We start from the raw sequence: 22,705 nt of genomic DNA, 5'->3' as shown, positions 1-22,705 counted from the left end.
ACTGTAATGACTATAAATATTTAAGTTTTTTCCACAATATATACATTTCTCCAAAATCACCAGTCAATTGGAACAATTAGCTCTCCGTCTTTAATCAACAAAGTAAAAAGCACAAAACAAAATCCCAACTCCAACAAGTGCAAGCTATTTGCAAAATTTAAAAAAAAGGGTCAAAGTAGTTCTTGCTTCAAAGTCTAGCTGAACCTAACATAACATTTAACAAAACTAAAGAGAGAATAAGAAAAAGTGTCCTCATAGGGTTCCAGATAAACTAATAAAGTAGGAACCAGAAACTGAACAGAACATACAGGATGGCATTTTTGAATGCATTAGTGATGTTTTAATGCATATTAAATGAAAGCAAGGTTAATAATTGAAAGTAATTAATTTGACAAAACAGCAAAAGGATTTTATACACGTTTTGACAAAGTATTATTACAGATTACAGAGATGCCTTGTGAATGTAATTTGTTTGAACGCATGCCCCATTTAAATATCAGCAAACAGCTTCAGCACTTAAATTGCACTGCCAAGCAAAAAAAAAAACATTTTTGAGGAGCAAAACCTGCTTTGCAAGGGCTTTGTGGATTAAATGATCGCTAAAATCTTAAGTTACCCTAAATGTGCATGAAAATAACTGAGAGACCGGGTTGATTTGGGCAGCTGAGTTAGATCTATATCAGCTCACAACCACAAACAGGATATTCAATTCCAGTAAATCAGTTAATAAACTAGGACACCACACATTTTCTCTATATATATGCTAATGTTATCAACAAAAACAAACAAAATTGTGATCAAAAACTACAACTGGGGACATTGGAATTCCCACTTTGATTTCTTGTGAAAGATACCAGGCTAAAATACTATTTTGCTTTCAGTGCCACCACTTGTTGATCACATATAATGGCGCACCTTTTGGAGCACTCCTCTGCATAGTTGCAGCCACTTGACGTGCTTTAGGAGAGCATGTTCTGTTATGCTGAACTTGAAGTTTTTGTTTTCATTCTCACCTCCAACATGACTTGACTGTCTTGTAATAAATAGTTGTAGGTGTATTGCAACTATGAGAGAATGAAAGGCACTCCACATTGATAGGAATGACATTTAAAAACCTAATGAATAACATAATGGAGAATGGCTTGCGGTGGTTTTGTATATTCATTCAGTATTAAATTGAATAGAACACTTACCAAGCCATCCAGCACCAGAGTTGGGGACACACATGTCTGTCTCAGCACTAGGCAGGACGAACCCCACTACAAAAACTTCCACACCATCGGACATAAGTGCCAGTCCGAGCACAAAGAACAGTTGCCACTGGAACCTCCCATGGCCACACTCTTGCATGATCAGCTCATATTGCTGAGCCAGCTCCTCCTCATCTGCCTGCCTCTCGTTTTCCAGATCCTTTTGGCTCTTAAGGCTATCTGAAACTGGCTGGCCCAGAGCCACTTGCCCGTCCCGGGGCTTCCCATCGTTGTAGGCCGGAACACCTTGGTACTCTCCCTCATAGATCTCGTCTTCGTCATCATGACCCTCTGTCGCATCACTGGACGCCCCGTCCTCGTCATTGGCTGCATTGTCACCATATTGACCGTCTGGCTGAGTGTATACGTTGTAGTTGTCATCCTCATTGTGAAAGCGGTTGTAGCTGCGTTGGCCAGAGTATTCATCAGAGGCACGATCAGCAGCTTTGTTGAAATTTTTGGCAGCATGCCTCTTGGCTTCCTTTGCAATGTCCTTGGCACCTTTGACCAAGGAGGTCCTGTTGTTAGGTGCTTCATCCATCTTCGCACAAGGAGAGCTGGCACTAAATGTATTTTACTTCGATTTTATAGCTTTTCTATTGCATGAGGTACAGCAAATTTGAAGTACCTGTTTTCTTACTGATGCTCTTTTTAAGAGAAAGTGAGGTGGAAAACAGTTTATAAGCTTTGAAAGGTAACCAGCTGCCAGATAACTAATGCTTAAATAATCATGTCTACTTCCACTGGATGGGAGTAACCAGACAGCTCAGATGGACACACTATCTGAAATTAGGAAGCTCCACAGTCCTGTCAGAACTCAGTAGAGGGAATCTGTGGGGACATAAAGGAAAATAAAACAAAGAGACTGTTTAAATTGATTAAAATGTGTTACCAGTAACTGCAGCATTTCTTTGTTATAATAGCTGAAAGAGCATTTTTACACTCAGGAAGTCAAACCTTAAAATGAAACCTATAAAAGAGCAATCTAACAGCAATGAATGGTATGCTGAGATGGAAAAAAGGAAAGAAAATAATTAATTGAAAACACACCATGTGAAGTCACTGACTTTTAGAGTGAAAATTTAAAAAATGCATTGTCATGTCCTGTGAGAAGTAAAGGTGTGGTAAATGTCATTAAAACTGGTGGGCTTCATGGCATAAACTTGATTTTTAAAGACAGTTAATATATTTTCAACATGATTGAGTTCAGAGTCATAATAGAAGCTTAAAGTTAGTCTGTTTTAACCATTCAAAGACCAGATGTATTTGGAATCTTTATTCAGTTGAAACATCTAGTTTTATCCATGTTTAACCACTGAACTGTTTAATTTAAGGTAATGTTGAAAAATCTGGAGATAGTCCTCCATCTCTATTGTTCCTACCATTTTGTGCAGTGAACCAATACCACTGGTGGCAAAACAGACCCTCAGTATGATGCTGCCTTCACCATGCTTGGAAGTAGTTACGAGGTTCCTAAGTTCCTCACCTCCAAAGAGGCTTGAGCCTAGGTGGTTCCTCGGTTGCTTCTTTCTGTATACTCTAGGTTCCTCCGACAGATCAAAATATTCATGCTTTTAGCTTAATTGGTCTTTCTAGTTTGTCCGTAGGTCTGAGTGTTTGTGAGCATCATTGTCTGTCTGTGTGTATCTCTGTGTTGCTCTGTGATGGACTGATGACCTATCCAGGGTGTATCCTGCTTTTCGCCCACCGCTGGACAAAAGCACCCCCCACAAACCCAGCACCAATATAGTGGCTATAACCAGTTAAGCCTGGCCGGCCTGCCAGCGGGCTGAAAACAATGGCATTCATCTTTCGCCATCTCTAAAAGTAGGTCAAACAGCAATTGTTTTTTTTCTAAACCCCTTGCAAGATGAGTCTTTAATGCTTCTAAAATGAACCACCAACTTAGTTTTCGACAAATATGTTCAGTTTGGCGGCAATTTAAAAACACAAGATGCCATTTCAAGATCCACCGGAAGTTGCTGACTAAACCAGAAAAACGCTACAGTAAACACACATGTTGTTGCCACACACCCCACGGCTGGTATCATTGAAAATTACAGACTCTCCCCTTTCCAACAGGGTATCATGTGACTTTGTGAGACATTGTCCGGAGACGCAATTTCCGTGCGTAACGCAGGTAGTAAAATCCAGATTCACAGTTGCTTTGCGCTGTGTTTTACGCACCGCTCCACACAACGCTTGGCAAGTTGTTTTTGGCATATCTTTCGGTGGTGATTTTTTTTCCCTTGAACACCAATATTTATATTTGCACATAAGAGGAAAATGACCGTTTTTGAAGCCTTAGAACAACTTTGGAACAACAGTGATGTTGACATAGAAGAATCATCAGACAGCAGCGAGATTTCTGAAGCGGAGGAAGAAGAGGAATATTTTCTTATGGACCCAGTTCATGAGTAAGTTATACTGTTACTTTATAATGAATAATAACTTATCACAAAATAATAAATTCTGAGACAATTTACTATCCTGTAATTGCAAAACTTTGCAAATAACTACATCCCCATCCCCGCGTGCAGAACAAAGGGAAAACAGCTGTTACATCATTGATACTTTACCAAGACCACTTTACTGTTACAGCATTACAGACCTGGTTTTTATGTTATTTAGTTATTTTTGCAGTACAGTAAGAAATAATTTATTATCTTGTAATCAGAAAACTTTGCAACAACACTACACCCCCAACCCCACGTGCAACAACACTACATGAAGCTGTTACGTCATTGATATATTACCAATACCACTTTACTGTTACAGCATTACAGACCTGGTTTTTACGTTGTTTAGTTATTTTTGCAGTACAATAATAAATAATTTATTATCTTGTAATCAGAAAAAGAATAACCCTATTTCTGTATTTTTTACAGCCAGGACCTAGCAGGACCATCTGAAACACAAAGGACCCAGCCTACCATCACTTCGCTTGAGCCTTTATCTTCTTCTTTGAGGTGAGACGTCTATTCTGCACACCATTGTAGTTACAAAATAAGCCTGATGTGTCATTACAGTCCTAATACCACCGGGCTGGGCTGGTATTCACAGGACAACCCTTTACAGACCGAAATATTATTTGATAAAATATTAAAGTATTAATATTAAATATTAAATAATATTCATATTCATAGTCACAACAACAGTGTTAGGGTTACGGTTTTCAACATGTTTGCACAGTTTTTTTTATACATAACTGCTTTTAACACATTTCTTGACATTGTTTTCAATTGAATATTCTTGTTTTCAATAAAATCCTATTGTTTGGAGATGAAACTATACAATTCAACTTGATTTGTATTCATTATATTGATATTATGCAGTGCACAATGATACATTTTGATGATACACAGGGTAAATGTCATGACCAAAGGCTATGTCATATGCAGAATGACTCCTACAATGGTAATCAGTACTTTTATTTGACCAGATTCCCTTTTATGAAGTAAAAAACACATTCGGCACAGTTTTGGCACATTTGGCTAAATTGTGCCGAAATCCTATCTCCGCCTGCCACATTGCCCACTAAAACCTTTGTGGAACATAAATGCTTCAACTGATTCAGTCTACATTTGCTGCAGTTATAGCCAAGATGTTGATGAATACAACTTGGGGGTTCTCCAAGGATTTCCAAAGGATTTTCATGGTGTTTTACAATGTTTATTTAGAAAAAAAATGAAGGCGAGGGCCAAAAAGTAGAACATTTTCTGTGTTTAATCATGAGTAAATCAAACATAGTAACAGTTGCAACAGTGGTTCCACTTGAAATATATTCATTTATGTCTTACCTTTACACAGATACCAAAGGTTTGCATGTAGTTCTTGTAGTTGTGGAGCTATACTTTAAGTTATGTAATTTCAGGCGGAAATTACTCTAAAACCCCTTAGGGCTTAACAGGATGGACGGACACAAGATATATTATTACATTATTATACATATAGGACACTAATAAAATTCAGTTCAAACATGTCTCAAAAAACATTTAACATCACATTCATTTACAGCATTGCAGAGGTCTTACATTTAAGTTTTAGTAATTTAGTATACAAATTAATGCTATTTAGATGCTATGTGGACAAAACATTTGAGGTTGTGCACCCAGGTAGGTTTTGAATTAGAGTCAAAAAACTTACACAACTTGCAACAATCTTATATTACAATTACAATCAAATTTAGAATGAGAAACAGTTTAAAGCAAAACTGCGATCAATTGCCAATAAACTATGCACCTAGTGATTAATGATACGTTTCCTTGATGTCAGAAAAGCCTGCAGTCCAAGAACTGAACTCCATCTAATTACACTTCATGTCTTTGAAGTACGTTTGGAGCATTTCCAGGACTGCAGCACTCTGAAAATTACTCATAAAGTGCAATTTGTGCTCAGATCACTGATGAGCTCTGTTCACACATTAGTAGTTTGCTGATGGCGTGACTGGAGAGGGTCTAATCACACACTGTAATGAACTATCACTTTTGGATGAGACACCTTAAAGTGCAGGATGAATGTCAGCAGAGAAATTCAGCTCTATTCAACCAGATCGAAAAACTGTCCAACTTCCTTACAAGTTATGCACATCAGGCAAAGGGCTGCATCAAACTCACTCTCACAACTGAAGAGTCTACATTTGGTTGAGACAAGAACATGCATAGGGTCGAAGATTATAACCCCTTTCTTATTGTGAATTCTGTAGTTACTTTATTCATTTACAAGCTGTCTCAATCTATTTGTGGGTTGAGAAACATATTTTTACAAATGCTTTTACTGTAATAATGCCTTAAAACTTCATTTTGGAGAAATGATATCATAGAAGTCCTCATACATGTTAGCGATTACATCCTGTTAGCTGAACTCGCACAATGGAAAGCTCTCGACATTCTAGACTTGGATAGCTTTATTCAAAAGTACTGGTTCTTTGGTGAAAAGATCCATTAATAGAGGTTTAACAAGATCTCATGGCATAAGATCTTACACGAATTAAAATGCCACAATATTTCCAGTCCATCTCAAGAGGTGGGATGTTCTGTGCTGTCGTTTGGATAGATTCTTTATTTCAAACAATGGAATGTCCATAAGTTTAATCCAAATTTGGCCTAAACATTGTCAAGTCAGACTTGATTAGTTCATTTCATCAACTCCAGTCCTCTTTTAGTCACATTTGGACACCACTAGATGTCTTTGCATACACGTGTTTTCATTTTTTCAACTATAGTTTCATGTTTTTTGGATGGAATCGTTTCTACATCTATTCAAGAAAGGTTTGCCTTTGGGACAAGTATGGTGACTGAGAGGTGCAAACCAATATTACAAAATCTGAAACACTTTTACAAAGTTTGGGACAAATTTACATTTCAGAAAACAATTTAACAAGAATTGAACACTTTTACAAGTGCTAAAACAAATTTACACTTGAGAAAACTAATTTACATTTCAGAAAACAAATTTACATTTCAGAAAACACTTTAACAACACACAAAACCCTTTCACAAGTCCCAAAACACGTTTACAAATGACAAAATCTAATGGAAAGGGAATGTACCAACTCCGAGGCTGACCTGGAAGTGATAACCGGAGCACTCATGGTGACCCAAGATGGACAGCAATCGAGTGGCGTTTGTCGAAAACCAACATTGAATGCCCGTGACCTTCAATCCCTCAGGAAGTAATGCATTAAAAAAACACATCATTTTGCAACCGATATTACCACATGGGCTCAGGAACACAACCATTGTCAGTAAATACAGTTTGGTGCTCCATCTACAAGTACAAGGTAAAACTCTACCATGCAAATATATCTGTGCCCTTTATCAACAGCACCCAGAAACGCCACCGGCTTCTCTGGGCCAGAACTCATCTGAGATGGACGGACAAAAGTGCAAAAGTGTGCTGTGTTCTGACGAGTCCACATTTCAAACGCTTTTGGAAATTGTGGACGTTTTGTTTTCCAGGCCCAAGAGGAAAAGGACTATCCGGACTGTTGTCAGCACAAAGTTCAAAAGCCAGCATCTGCGATTGTATGGGGATGTGTTAGTGCCCATGGCATGGCTAACTTGCACATGTGTAAAGGCTCCATTAATGCCTAAAGGTACATATAGATTTTGGAGCAACATATGCTGCCATTCAAGCAACGTCTTTTTCATTGATGTCCTGCTTATTTCAGCAAGACAATGCCAAGCTGCATTCTGCACATGGTACAACAGTGTGGCTTCATAGTAAAATAGGTCTGGTACTAGACTGGCATGCCTGCAGTCCAGACCTGTCTCCTATTGAAAATGTGTGGAGCATTGTGAAGCACAAAATACAACAATGGAAACCACTGACTGCGGCAGCCGCACCGATCTATCTCTCAATCTCCCGCTCCATTCTGCTCTCACTTGTGAACAAGACCCCAAGATACTTGAACTCCTCCACTTGAGGTAGGAACTCCCCTCCAACCTGAAGGGAGCAAGCCACCCTTTTCCGGTTGAGAACCATGGCCTCGGACTTGGAGGAGCTGATCTTCATACCAGTTGCTTCACACTCGGCTACAAACCGCCCCAGTGCATTCTGTAGGTCTTGGCTAGAACCCTTGAGTACCCTTTACAGGGTACTCAAGGGTTCTAGCCAAGAGTACCCTGTAAAGGGTGTAGAGCCTGAACCCAGGATTCTAATATCGGCCGGACTCTCCTCTCTAATACCCTGGCATAGGCCTTACCTAGGAGGCTGAGGAGTGTGATCCCCCTATAGTTGGAACACACCCTCCGGTCACCCTTCTCATGAAGTGGGACCACCACCCCAAACATGTCAGTCCAGAGGCACTGCCCCCGATCGCCACGCAATATTGAAGAGGCGTGTCAACCATGACAGCCCCACAACATCCAGAGACTTGAGGTACTCAGGGTAGATCTCATCCACCCCCAAAGCCCTGCCACCATGGAGCTTTTTAACCATAATAATGTCCCCAGTCAAGGTCAGCAGCTCCCCACTCCCACTGTAAACAGTGTTGGCAAAGCACTGCGTCCCTCTCCATGGCCTCACCAAATTCCTCCCAGGCCCGAGTTTTTGCCTCTGCCTCTGGCCTCACGGTACCCGTCAGCCACCTCAGGAGTCCCACAAGCCAACCACAGCCGATAGGACTCCTTCTTCAGCTTGACAGCATCCCTTACTGCCGGTGTCCACCACCGGGTTTGGGGATTGCCGCGACGACAGGCACTGCAGAACCTACGGCCACAGCTACAGGCGGCAGCATCAACAATAGATGCAGAGAACAAAGTCCACTCAGACACTATGTCTCCATCCTCCCCCGGAATCTGGCTAAAGCTCTCCCAGAGGTGGGAGTTGAATACATCCCTGGCCAAGGGCGCCGCCAGACGTTCCCAGCAGAGCCTCACTATACACTTGGGCCTGCCAAGTCTGTCCGGCCTTATCCTCCTTCAGCGGATCCAACTCACCACCAGGTGGTAATCAGTGGACAGCTCAGCCCCTCTCTTCACCCAAGTCTCCAAAACATGCGGCAGAAGGTCTGAGGACACAACAACAAAGTCGATCAATAACCTCCTGCCTAGTGTGTCCTGGTGCCAAGCGCACTGATGAACACCCTTATGCTTGAAGATGGTGTTCATTATATACAATCTGTGACTAGCACAGATGTCCAATAATGGAACACCACTTGGATTCAGATCAGGGAAGCTATTTCTCCCAATCACTCCTCTCCAGGTGTCACTTTCATTTCCAATGTGAGCGTTGAAGTCCCACAGCAGAAAAACGGTTTCCCCAGGAGGGGCACTATGCAGCACCCCCAACAGGGACGCCAAGAAGACTGGGTACTCCGCACTACCGCTTGGCCCGTAGGCCAAAACGACAGTCAGAGACCTGTACCCGACCCGAAGGCGCAGGGATGCAACCCTCGCATCCACCGGGGTAAACACAAGACGGCTGAGCTGGGGGGCAACAAACAAACCCTCCCCAGCCCACCTCGAGGAGATGGGTTCCAGAGCCCACGCTGTGCGTGGAGGCGAGGAGGCGAGCCCGATTATTTCTAGTCTATCTCTCAAATTCCCTCACAAGCTCAGGCTCCTTCCCCCCCCCAGCGAGGTGACATTCCACGTCCTAGAGACAGCCTAAGTATCCGGAGATTAGGTCGTCGAGGTCTCCACCTTCGTCCACTGCCCGATCCTCTTTACACCGGTCCCTCATGGTTGCCCCTGCAGGTGGTGGGCCCACTGGGAGATGGCCTCGCGTCTCTCATTCGGGCTTGGCCCAGCTGGGTCCCGCGAGGAGTATTGTATATAAAGTTTATTCTTATTCTTTCATTTTGCTTGGTAATTTCAGTTGAATCTAGTATAGTAACGAGTTTGTTGATTGAAATATGTTTGACATTGAGTTGAGTAATTTTGTTAATACATTTTTGTATTTTAAGAAATTTTGTGAATTTTGCTGTTCAGTCATTTCACCCTTTTCTCTATTACCTTTTTAACACCATCGCCTAATTGATCTGGTATTCACAGGACAACACTTAACAGACCGAATTATTATTTCGTTAAATATTAAATAATATAATAATAATCACAACAATATGTTATGTCTTTCAGGTTGCCATCTGAAGGATTAGACATGTATGAGGAACTATTTTATACCATTCTTATATCTGTGGGGTTTCATGTTTTTTTAATGTTTTCTCCAAGGTTTTACTTACTTTTTGAGTTCATCTTTGTTGTAGAAAATTAAATATTGGAATCTGTTGTGTGTGTTTGTACACTTGAAGTTTGGTTAAAATACTTTTAGAACCTTGTTAAGCCCAGATCATTCATACATTAAACTAGATTTGATAGGGTTTGGTTTCTTTCTCAGAACTGTTGTCTCAGGAAAAACCACCCACTTAATTTTTTACTGAAACAATATTGTAACAAACCAAAAATTCGTATCATTATTATACCAATCCAAGTTCAAATATGGGTGAAAACATTTGAGGAAAAAGAGCATATCTAATCAAAGTCCAACAGTACAGGAAACTGCAGCAACTAGGTCCGCTTTTAGGAGTGCCGTGTGAAAGCCAAACAAACCAAATGAAGGTGAGAAAGTTCTCAGGGCTCCCCGTCTAATGGAACCGAGTCTCTTGGACTATCCTGGCTTAAAAGCAACCTTAAAAATGACCCTGGCATTACACCATGAACCACTGAAAAAGTACACTCAATAAAATGTGATTCTTTCTGTGTGTACATAATTTGTTCTGTCTCATTCACCTCAACCAGAACTAAATCAGATCTGATTTAGTTCTGGTTAAGTCAGTATGAGTGATTTCCCTCAGGGTTTTTTGTACCATGACACTGGCATGGTCTCTTAGAAAACCTGCCAGGTCCTCTGGCTACCACAGTTAAAGGTGCATAGTGCAAGTTTTTTAGTTAAATATTATTTATTGTCTTTCCCATACATGCCCGTCCAAATGCCTGACATGTAAAATGAGTTATCTTCTATTTACCGCAGTTGCCCCTGCAGCCTAGATTAGACAGTTCATTAGAAAGTGATTCGGGCCGAATTATCAGGGCGTGCGCATGGCTGTGACGTGCTGCGCACTCGTTTACTCTGCTACTACTATGAGAACGAGAGAACACAGGCATACTTCTTTCTTACCTCAGAGAAGACATTACGCCTCTAAAGAACCAACAGAAGCGGCAGATGACAGCTTTTTTTCTCTTCTTTCATGCGCGTGCACAACACGGGAGTCATTTAAACTTGTCGCCAGAGGGGGCAGACGTCTGCAAAAATTGCGCTATGCTCCTTTAAACACTGCTGCTGGAAGAAAATAAGCAAGCAATCTGGAGCACCTCAGCACTGCTTCATTGTTGATGGAAGAATCACATTCTATAGGCTGATGTAGCAGGAAAAATAATCAAGGAAAATCGCTTTTTTATAATAGGCCTAGGGAGAAAAAAAAATGGAATTAGTATTTTAGCAGATGTTGAAACCTTCAAATCAATGTTTCTAGAAGAATATTAAGTCTTTAAGAAGAGTAACACCCAATTTAACGTCATAAAGGTCATTACCAGGCTGAAAGCATTACTGCCGATAACTGTAGCAGTAAAACAAAATGATATAGTTATATAATGACGCTTAACATGCCATAACAGTACCATCTGCTTTATCTCTAGTGTGTTCCTAGTGTGTGAGCTGCAAACTGAGGTTTTAAGCCTGGGTTAAGTTTCCAAACAGAGCCTGGCAGGTTAATGAATGACATTTCTGCTCACCTTTGTTGCTTGGCCGGATTAGATAAAACATCAGCTGGGATCCATCATTGAGCATTTAAGCTCCGGGGGCTCAGCATAACGCTACCTGAGATGGCGTGGTGCAATGCAGCAGCCACATAAAAAGTGTCCTAACTTTGTGCGCAGCCAGATGATGGGACACAAACTCCTTGAGGCTATGAAAGCATCTGTGCATGAAGCCAAAGACAGAATTCTCAGTACTCAGCAATTTCAGGACAATAGCAGTTGTAAATGTACTTTTTGTATGCATATATTGAATTAAGATTTGCAAAGGAATTTGAGTATGAAGTGAGATGTGAGACAATTAGCAAGTTTTAAATTTTTAAGATTTCAAAATTCTTGATTTATATCCCTCTGCACAGATATTAGCATTACCTTGTTATTTGCTTTTTTTGTATCAGGAGTACTGTCCATGTATGACAACTTAAAATGTGTTCTGTTGTTTAGGAAAAAAGAAGAGTCTTTAGAGTTAGCACTGTTTTTCTGGCCAAGTGATTGGGCCAAGATGTCTTTACTCTAAGGCAACATGCATTACCATTGTAAAACACTGACTTCATTATTATTGAATATAACCTTAAAGCAGGTATTAAACTAACTTTTCATTAAGCCCACTTATCAATCTGTATTAAAAATGTTTTTATTGGTTTACTGCAATATTCTCACCTTAAATGTTGTATTTTCATTAGCTGTTAAGAAAAAAATCATCATTATTAACAAAAATAAAGGCTTGAAAACATCAGTCTGTGTGTAATGAATCTATGTGTTTCACTTAAAGAACCGAGTAACTGAAATCAATTAACTTTTCAGTAATATTTTAATTTATTAAATGGGACTGTAGTAGGGGCTGCACGGTGGCCCAGTAAGGGTAGCACTGTTGCCTTGCGGCAAGAAGGTCCTTAGTGCGACTCCCGGCCAAGGGTCTTACTGCATTGAGTTGGCATGTTTTCCCAGTGCATGCACGGGTTCTCTGTGGGTACTCCGGCTTCCTCCAACACTCCAAAAACACATTAGGTTAATGTGTCTCTCTAATGAAAATCTTGTGTGTCTCTGTGTTGCCCCATGATGGGCTGGCAACCTGCCCAGGGTGTACCCCGCCTCTCACCCGCAGACAGCTGGAGAAAGGCACCAGCTCCCGCGTGACCCAGTATCGAAGAATAGAAAACGGGTATAGAAAATGGATGAATGGGTCTGTAGTAACTCTCAAAATGTTCACTGCTCCTTTATCTGAGGGGCAGTCTCATATCATCAGTTATTGTGGAATTGTGCTTGTTTTCTTCCCAGAGTCTTCTTTTTCATTTGTCATTGGACCTGCACTAAACCCAAGTTCAACATCAGTTCTTTCAACAGTGGAAAATAATGTTTCATCTTCTCTATAAAGCTGCATTCCATTTACCCAGAAGTCTGAATATACTCCTGCCTTCAAAATTTGTAACAACAACTAAATGGATTTCCAGTTGTTATTAGGCAATCCAATGGGATTTGCTAATTTATTTGTTAACTTTTATTAGCATAAGTAATACGTTTTTTTTTTTTCAAATTATGTGCATTCTAACACTGTATAAGAAACACTCCTAATAAAATTCTTAAGACCCAGGACAAAGTTACATATAATCAGCCTAATAAAAGGTTAAGTCCATTGCCCAAAATGGCCAAAATGAAACTAAAAATATCAAAAAGTAATGAATAGTTACACCGTTCTGTTAATTGCTGCTTAATGTTAGTGTTTCCAGTATGTTGGTCATACCCACCAGTAAGATCTTGTCATGCTAGTAACAGTGGAAACCATCAGGCCTTTCCCAGATTAATTCTTTTCAGAGAATAAAGCTTCCTTCCACTTTTTATTGTCCCATTAATGTTTGATGCTACATTACAAAGTCCAAACAGGCAGGTTTGTGGCTTGGGAGGAGACAAGACCTTTATTTTATTCTTTGAGCACATCTTTCACAGATGCTGTCGCATGGTTATTGAGCCATGGTCAGCATTAATATGAGTTGGAATTTTAAATCAAAATTTGTTTTAATGTAGTTTCCTATGACGTACCTATTCTGTATGGTCTCCTGCTCCAGTTTGCTCATTTCGCATTTGAAAGCTCTGCTTGCAACTTGGTTATGATCCACAAGTATGAAAGGAGAATATTTTAAATTACCTACACAGTCTTAAGATTTTGATCAGGAGTGTATAATTCACCAGAAGTATAAATAAACTGTTTATTCTTGTGATCATCAATATGTTTTTTTTTTATACACAGCAGCCATTTTGTATTTTGAGGTAGATGTTTGTAAGAAACCTCCAAAAGAATGTCTGACTTTAGTATGAGTTACAGTTAGGCCCTGGCAACATTATCATGGATATTGTTCCAAAATTAAGATTTTTAGGGAGCTCTTGCACCATCTTTTCACATGCAAGCTGTACAGTATAAAGAGGCAATTAAAAGAAAATGTTTTGTGCTGTATACTTTTACAGTCGAAACAATGAAGTACAGTTTTTTTTTACAGTCGAAACAATGAAGTAGAGGCTTGCCCACTATCACTTTTTGGTCAAAAAATCACACCATTGGAGTTGTTTTCAAGACTTTTTCTATCAGTCTGGCTTTGTCCAGACTTTTTTTTTTCTTCACACTTCATAAAACAGTGTTTGTTTTGGGAGAATCTTTAGCCTTTCATTTGCTTTGGCTCATTATCACCTTCCCTTGAATTTTTATATGAACATTAACATGTTTGCCACCAACTGCCTTGTCAGTTGGTGGCAGCTAATGAACGGCTAATGCTACAGCTAAATACAGTTGAAACCAATTTTTGCATACACTGTATAGAAAGACATATGGTCTCTCAACATGCTGGCATTTAGCAAATGGAAAAATAATTTGGTAATTTTAACTTACCTAAAACAGGAAATATTTAGTCTGACTTCCTGTTATATGTCTTTTTATAAAACAGAAAAGTAGAAAGAACATCCTAAAAGTGGGATGATTCTCTCTTTTTTCCAGGGGTTACATGAATATACTCCTGCCTGCCTGCAATCTTATGCAAACTCATATCAACCAGCACAGTTCTGTTACCTGAATGCTACACATCTCAAAGCAAAGGATGGTCTCTGAGATATACATCTTGATATGCTTTGTGAGTTTTTGAAGTATGTGGCCACAAAGAAAATAGGAAATCAACTTGCTGCTCTGCAGTTCTGAAAAAACTTTTAATGATGTAGAGAAAATGCATAATGGTGCATAACAGGCAGGTCTGTGCATAATCCCTTTCCTGTCCCTTCTCTGTGACTGTCAATCTCTCAGTCTATCTTTTCACATTACTTTACTCCCTTTTTCTCGTCATTTGACGTTCTTATCCAACTGTGCCAAGAGTTTCAAAGTGTGAGTCTCGATAGCTGCTCAGAATATGAAAGATTTGCCTCTCTTGACATTTCACTATTCATGATTGGCTAGCCGTTCTTCTTCTTATGGAAATGGCCATTAATAATGACATTTCCAAGTCTTTCAATACAGTTTGAGATACAGTTCCAAACCCAGCCTAGTGTCCGATCTTTGTTTCTTATCTTCTTTTTTGACCGACTTATTTAGCACTTTCCTGTGAGAAGCAGTCCCATTTCATCCCACAACCTTGACCTTTTACCATAAACAGTCAAGCTAATATTGTTTATAGCCACTTCATTGTAATGGCAATTCCCTTTACATCCAGTTGTGTTATTATAAGTCAACCCTGATGTGATTTTAGCAATCAGCAAAACTCAATAAAAAACTGAATCAGCAGTCTACACAGAGGAGAAATGATTTCCTTGCAACCATGGCCTGCTGACGCTATCTAGATACATTCATAAATCACTTTCAAACCTACGCAGCAGATGCATGCACTCACACAGTTGCTGGGTACATGTTTTAGGACTGAAGGCCCACCTATTTGGATTGCTGAAGTTCTGATTATGAACTTTAGCTTGTCAAGCTGCTAATGTTAGATTTATGAATCAAGTTTGTTTCACTTTGGTCCATAAATATATCAGTTTAATATTCATATATAATAATTTTATATATTTTGGTTATATAATTAGGTTCTTAAAAAGCTGATTACCATTATTTAGTGCTTAAATTCAGGGGGCCCAGAAGAACACCCAATTGTGTTAAACTCCTACTGTCTAGCTGTTGGTTTATGGTGAACTTGAAAAATCTTTAGGAAGTCATTTTGCCTCTTCACTTAGGCCAAGCTGCTAGTGGTACTAGCCAATTTACCTGTACCACTGGCCGCAAATCAGTTCCATAGCATGATACTGCCACCACCTTGCTTGATACAGTAGTCTTAGGCTAGAAAGCCTCACCAAGACACACAAATACTAGAATATATGCATTTGGCATGTTTACATAGGAACATTCAAATTCAGCCTTGGTCAGGTCAATTTTGTTTTTTGTAAGGGTGACAGTTTGGGTCATGAAACTTGGATATCACTGGTTCTTCCAACAGGACAAGAGCCAGCACTGGTTTATGAATGCTTGAAGCATGCAAATATTAAGATTTTGGAAAGGTTTTCCTAAAGCCGAGACCTTAATCGTGTGAAAATTTGTGAACTATGCTCAAAAGCCAGGTCTGTGCCAAGCAAGTTAAACCAAGTCCAAATCTGCCAAGAAGAGTGGTCAACTCAGCATACAATAGTATATGAAAGGCTAGCTGCTTCAAAAACCAAAGGAGGTAAACCATGCCATGGGATATTTTACCAAATACAAATGGGGTGTATGTGTGTTTTTTATGATCAATGCACTCTAAAAAGAGCAGCTCAAATTAATTATTAAAATACCAACATAGTTTTGACATTCATGGCTGTGATGAGTAAGCTTCTCACTGGAGCTGTGAATTCTGAATTCTCAAGTTTAGCATTGTTAATTTAAACTTAACAACGATGTGCTGCCCGAAGGTGCACTGGCATTTTGATTATATTTGTACATTGTAGTGTTTCTGGTGCCAATTATTTAACAAAATTACAAAGACTAGCCAGGTAACTGCCCAACTGATCCTAAATCTCCTGAAAGCCATACTATATACTTACTCTGTGCAGGTTGAAAAGGAGAAATAATCTTAATCAAAAGAACATCAAATTTAACCCAGATAAGGTCCTGCATATGCATGGGACATACTAGATGACAATATGTATATGCAAGTTGAATGTACAGAGTCCTGCAAGCTTTCTAGGTCCTCACAGATGGCAGCGGTGAACATTTACTCATGCACATCATATGAATAAAGCACCACATCCAGCTGTGCAGATGCTACAAAACAGTGTCTAAGGGTTTTCTCACAAATAGCATAAAAGCCAGGCTTTTCATGCAGAATGAGTTTATCACTAGACAAATATCTCTCAGAGCAAATCCTTAACTTAAATTCAAAAAGACTGAAAGAGATAAGAGTCGTAATTCTCAGTTTCTTGACATTAGCAGGCAAAGATGATTTTAGAAATATGCTTGAAAACAACAGAATGATAAATCTACAAGCAGAATCCAGCTTGGTGAACATGTAACAGGTGTTTTTGAATTTCTTGTTTTATTTGACTATAATTATGTAAACCTTCTTTAGCAATAAAATGCAGTGCATGAAAAAAACAGACATGTGTACCTTACAAATAATATAACAACTAAATTATCTAGTATAATCTACACATTTTCAGGATGTTGGAGAAAGCACCCAAAATTTAAAACACAAAGAGAAACTACCTGAGACAAGTTGTAAAATGTATATCTTATCTACAGGAGTTGGACAATGAAACTGAAACACCTGGTTTCAGACCACAATAATTTATTAGTATGGTGTAGGGCCTCCTTTTGCGGCCAATACAGTGTCAAATCGTCTTGGGAATGACATATACAAGTCCTGCACAGTGGTCAGAGGGATTTTAAGCCATTCTTCTTGCAGGATAGTGGCCAGGTCACTACGTGATACTGGTGGAGGAAAACGTTTCCTGACTCGCTCCTCCAAAACACCCCAAAGTGGCTCAATAATATTTAGATCTGGTGACTGTGCAGGCCATGGGAGATGTTCAACTTCACTTTCATGTTCATCAAACCAATCTTTCACCAGTCTTGCTGTGTGTATTGGTGCATTGTCATCCTGATACACGGCACCGCCTTCAGGATACAATGTTTGAATCATTGGATGCACATGGTCCTCAAGAATGGTTCGGTAGTCCTTGGCAGTGACGCGCCCATCTAGCACAAGTATTGGGCCAAGGGAATGCCATGATATGGCAGCCCAAACCATCACTGATCCACCCCTATGCTTCACTCTGGGCAAGCAACAGTCTGGGTGGTACGCTTCTTTGGGGCTTCTCCACACCGTAACTCTCCCGGATGTGGGGAAAACAGTAAAGGTGGACTCATCAGAGAACAATACATGTTTCACATTGTCCACAGCCCAAGATTTGCGCTCCTTGCACCATTGAAACCGACGTTTGGCATTGGCATGAGTGACCAAAGGTTTGGCTATAGCAGCCCGGCCGTGTATATTGACCCTGTGGAGTTCCTGACGGACAGTTCTGGTGGAAACAGGAGAGTTGAGGTGCACATTTAATTCTGCCGTGATTTGGGCAGCCGTGGTTTTATGTTTTTTGGATACAATCCGGGTTAGCACCCGAACATCCCTTTCAGACATCTTCCTCTTGCGTCCACAGTTAATCCTGTTGGATGTGGTTTGTCCTTCTTGGTGGTATGCTGACATTACCCTGTATACCGTGGCTCTTGATACATCACAAAGACTTGCTGTCTTGGTCACAGATGCACCAGCAAGACGTGCACCAACAATTTGTCCTCTTTTGAACTCTGGTATGTCACCCATAATGTTGTGTGCATTTCAATATTTTGAACAAAACTGCTCTTACCCTGCTAATTGAACCTTCACACTCTGCTCTTACTGGTGCAATGTGTAATCAATGAAGACTGGCTACCAGGCCGGTCCAATTTAGCCATGAAACCTCCCACACTAAAATGACAGGCGTTTCAGTTTCATTGTCCAACCCCTGTATACACTCAACAATAGCCCCCAGAAAAAAGAGTAAGTGAGCAAAAGGATTTAAAAATGAATTTAAAATAGTAATTTTTCTCCGTAGATTTCTATAACATCTTGTATATAGTCACATTTAAAGGTTGCAGATCTGGATTTTAAGGTTTCAAAGTGATCTGTAGGTATATTGTATTAAAAATCTGCCTGAACATTCGACACTTAGATCCTTAAAAGAAGTAGAATGCCAGTGGAGTGAAGGTTTAGATTAAAAGCAATGAATGCACACTACATTAAACATCAGCTTCATGCCTTCCAGGTCCAGAGATCCACGGAGTACAAATGAAGGGCAGAAACACATGAATTCATAAATTAACAGCTGCTGATGCAGAGAGAGCTGCTTAATGTGGGATCTCCCCTTTGATTTACACACACACACACACATAGTAAGCTGTCTGAATACTTGCATGTAATAATGGCTTTAAGGGTTTACCAACTGCAGGGGATTGTCCAGCTGCTCTGGGTTTTCTGTGTGAATGCTCCACTTCTAATTTCCATGAAACTTTACTTATTTCAGTGACATTTTGCAAACTTTGCAGGTTTTACTTTTGGTGTTCTCAGTTAAAATAATACTTTGCTTCATTAATGATTTAGGATTGTTACCAGTTTGGAAGTGAATTGTGCTTTTCTTTTGTCCTGAAGTAACAAAATTTACCTCATAACCAAAACCAAAATCTCTTACTCTGTCTTATATAGATACAACAAAATATCACAAGAAAGTCATATTCTTTTTTCCACCTTCTTCTTTTAAATATATTGCTACAGTCCGACTGTTTTTATTTTGCCATGTATGCCAGTGTATTCAAAAAGTTTTTTTCATTCATTATTAAGGATCAATTGGCCATCTGAGAATTAAATTCAAATGCTCTAGAGAGGCCCCCATTTGGTCAGATAATTATTAGCCAAATTATTTGAACGTATTACAAGCCATATTTTGCACTTTCTGTTACAAGCATCTCAGCATGCTGAGGTGAGTGAATCTTTACTCAAACACCAGTGTGAAATTTAGTACTGGTATTATTGGGCCATTGCTTCAATATTTAAGTTGCAGTCTCCTCAATTCTGAAACAGTGAAATACATGTGTGGTATAATGGCCCTGTCAGAGCTGCAGCACTCATTAAGTAGCATTTTTTGACACAACGAAATGTGAATAACTATTCAGGTTTTCTAGTATTAGAGTTGATGATTAACTTCCATATAAGCAAAGTCAATAGATTCTAATGTGTTACCTCACACTGCCACTTATTGGAGACCCAGTGCTGATTTACAAAGAAATTCTTCAAATAATTCTTCCCACTCAGGCAGAAACGCTTAACAACCTATGAAATTTATATACCAGGTAATTACCAGGAACATACACCAGGTGACGGTTGACTTCTGGAGAGCACCCCCAAAACTCCCTCCTCTCACCATCCTCAACGACACTATGTCTACTTTGGATTACACCCGGTTCCTAGGAACCACCCTTTCTCAAGACCCGAGATGGTCCTCACACATAGACACTTTTCTGGTGAAGACACAGTAGAGATTGTACTTCCTGCGACAACTTAAGAAGCACAACCTTCTACAGAAGCTACTGGTCCTTTTCTACACTGCCATTATTCAGTCTGTCCTGTGCGTATCCATCGCTGTGTGATTTGGCTCGGCCACAAATCAGGACAGGCCAAGACTGCAATGAATGATCCGGTCAGCAGAGAGGAACATCAGGGCTCATCTTCCCACCATCCAGGACTTGTACAGGTCTATGTCAGGAAATATCTCTGCAGAACCCACACACCCTGGACAAAAACATTTTTGACTTTTATCTGCAGGTTGACGCTACAGAGTGGTTTTTGTAAAACACCAGCTGTCACAGAGGCATTTTCTTCCCCCAGGCTGTCTGTCTGATGAATACAGTCAACTTTTTCTCAGCTACTTTGCTGTGAAAAAATAAGCATGTTTGCACTACCACAAAGAGCTGATTTTGTTTTCTTTATAAAAAATAATGTTACATGTACATACTGTTCCCTTTATCTTTAATATTGTTTCCTCCAAAATATATTTATTTATATTTAATGTTTGTACACTGTGATAACGTGAAACCGACGACAAATTCGTTGTTTCTGCACACAATGTTGGCCAATAAAGTTGATTCTGATCATGACTCTGATATAGTGAGAAAGGTACTAGGTGCTGGATATAGTGCCATTTTAAATCTAGCAAATATTATATAGAATTTTATTAAGTGTAACTGGATCTGACAGGACCTGTTTATTTCTATGTAAAGTGCCCTGACATGACTTTTATTGTGATTTGGCACAAATTATGACAATTGGCTAATCATTTTATATGAATGAATGATAGATAAAAAAATAAATGCATGAATGAAAAGAATCCATGTACTGTTATACTGTTTTGAGGCGACTGTGGTTCAGTAGGAAGAGTAGTCATCTTGCAATCAGAAGGTTGTGGGTTCGATTTAAGCTTCCTCCTGCCATATGTCGATGGGCCCCTTGGCAAGGCACTTAACCTTAAGTTGCCTACCAATCTGCGTATCGTTGTATGAATGTGTGAGCGTTAGTGAGTGGGTGAATGTGGCTCTAGTGTAAAGCGCTTTGAATGGTCTTTATGACTGGAAAGGCGCTATATAAATTCAGTCCATTTACCATTTATACTCCTAGCTTTTTGCTACATATTCCATATCTGTACCACTAAGGATCAAATATGTTTTAAATTAGCTGCTCACAATATAGGGAATATGCAATTAGTTTTTAATTAGTGATAGGTCACTTAGAAACTGCAACTTTGTGCTGCTGTGAAAATGTTTCTTCCTATTAACTGATAGGTAAAGTACACTGATCTGTAACTACAGTATAAACTAGCGTCCACATGGTCTCCATTTCATCATTTAAACCTTGCCACCTTTGACCTTATATAAGAAAGTAGAATGTAATCATGGATAAATCTTTCAAATTCATCTTTGGTGTAATTATTAAGATGCTAAGGGATTTTTTTTTTTTTTTCATTCTCCAGTGCAAAGATATCCCACAAGGAAAGAAGACATGACTCAAGAAAAAAATGAAAAGATGCACACATGCTCTACATGGCTATAAATGTCAACAGTTCTGCTGCCAGGTGAGTGTGGAAGAATTCAAATAAAGTTAACGCAAAAGCATGTTAGCATTAATTTAAAAGTAACAACAGAAATACAGAAGTGATTTAAGACCAACATAAAGTAGTGCATAATTCTGAAGTTGAGGGAATGTGATAGATAGGGTTTAAAATTATAAAAAAAAAAAAACATTTTGTAAATAAAATCCAGTGCCACCAATTTTCTTTAGAATTAATGCAATTAGCAAACCTCAGAAGTTTTTTAGAGAGCCTTGGTGAACAAAAAGTATCATGAAGACCAAAGAAAATAGCACACAGGCCACGGAGAAAGTTGTGGAGAATTTTAAAGGTTGCCACATTTGACATTTGTGGTCTAGATGCTAAATGCTAAAACACACAATCCTCACTTTGAAACATGGCGACAGTAGTATCATGCTGTGGGGATGCTTTTCAGTAGGGATTTTTTTTTTTTTTTTAGAATGGCCCAGTCAAAGTACAGACCTAAATCCAATTGGTAATCAGTGGCAATAGTTGAAACTTGAGGTACAAAGATGCTTTCCATCCAATCGGACTGAGCATGAGCTATTTTGCTCAGAGGACTATGCCAAACCTTTAGTTTCTTAATGAGCAAAGCTAGCAGAGACCAAAGGTCAAAGGTCTTGCAGCTGCAGTTGTAGCAGAATATGGTACTATAAACAACAGACTAAGATGGGGCTGGGTTGCTGAATTCAAATGCACGCTAAACTTTCAAGTTTTATTTGTAAACTGCACAATTTTGCATACCCTTGTGGTGGTCCATCATATAAAATCCCAATAAAATACATTGAAGTTTGGGGTTATAATGTGACATGTGGAAAAGTCCAAGAGGGTCTTAACACTTTTTCACTTTTTCAGTTTCAGTACTTTTGTTTCCTCGAATAAACTTGATGCCTGGACTGTAGTTAAACCAAATACTAATGCTTGCTGCACTCCCAAAGTATATATTATTTTCATGACTGGACAAATAGCTGTTCAAAGGGTAAAAACCTTCCTGGATGCATACACCTGGTCAGCTGACAGAGAGGTTTT

General features: G+C 39.4%; 1 protein-coding gene across 1 annotated transcript in view; it reads right to left on the bottom strand.

The window, feature by feature from the left end:
* LOC124873099 (synaptic vesicle glycoprotein 2C-like) overlaps positions 1-22,705 on the bottom strand; it is a 106,674-nt gene that overhangs the window by 83,036 nt on the left and 933 nt on the right. Inside the window, exon 2 of the mRNA XM_047373622.1 lies at positions 1,194-2,081. Within this exon, the coding sequence (XP_047229578.1) occupies positions 1,194-1,791 (598 nt within the window). The 5' untranslated portion in view covers positions 1,792-2,081. The remainder of the gene's footprint in view (positions 1-1,193; positions 2,082-22,705) is intronic.

This window comes from Girardinichthys multiradiatus, chromosome 8 (genome assembly GCF_021462225.1).
Source record: "Girardinichthys multiradiatus isolate DD_20200921_A chromosome 8, DD_fGirMul_XY1, whole genome shotgun sequence".
NCBI classification, from domain to species: domain Eukaryota; kingdom Metazoa; phylum Chordata; class Actinopteri; order Cyprinodontiformes; family Goodeidae; genus Girardinichthys; species Girardinichthys multiradiatus.
Note: the sequence above shows the minus strand (reverse complement) of the source record. Positions and strands in the feature narration are given on the sequence as shown.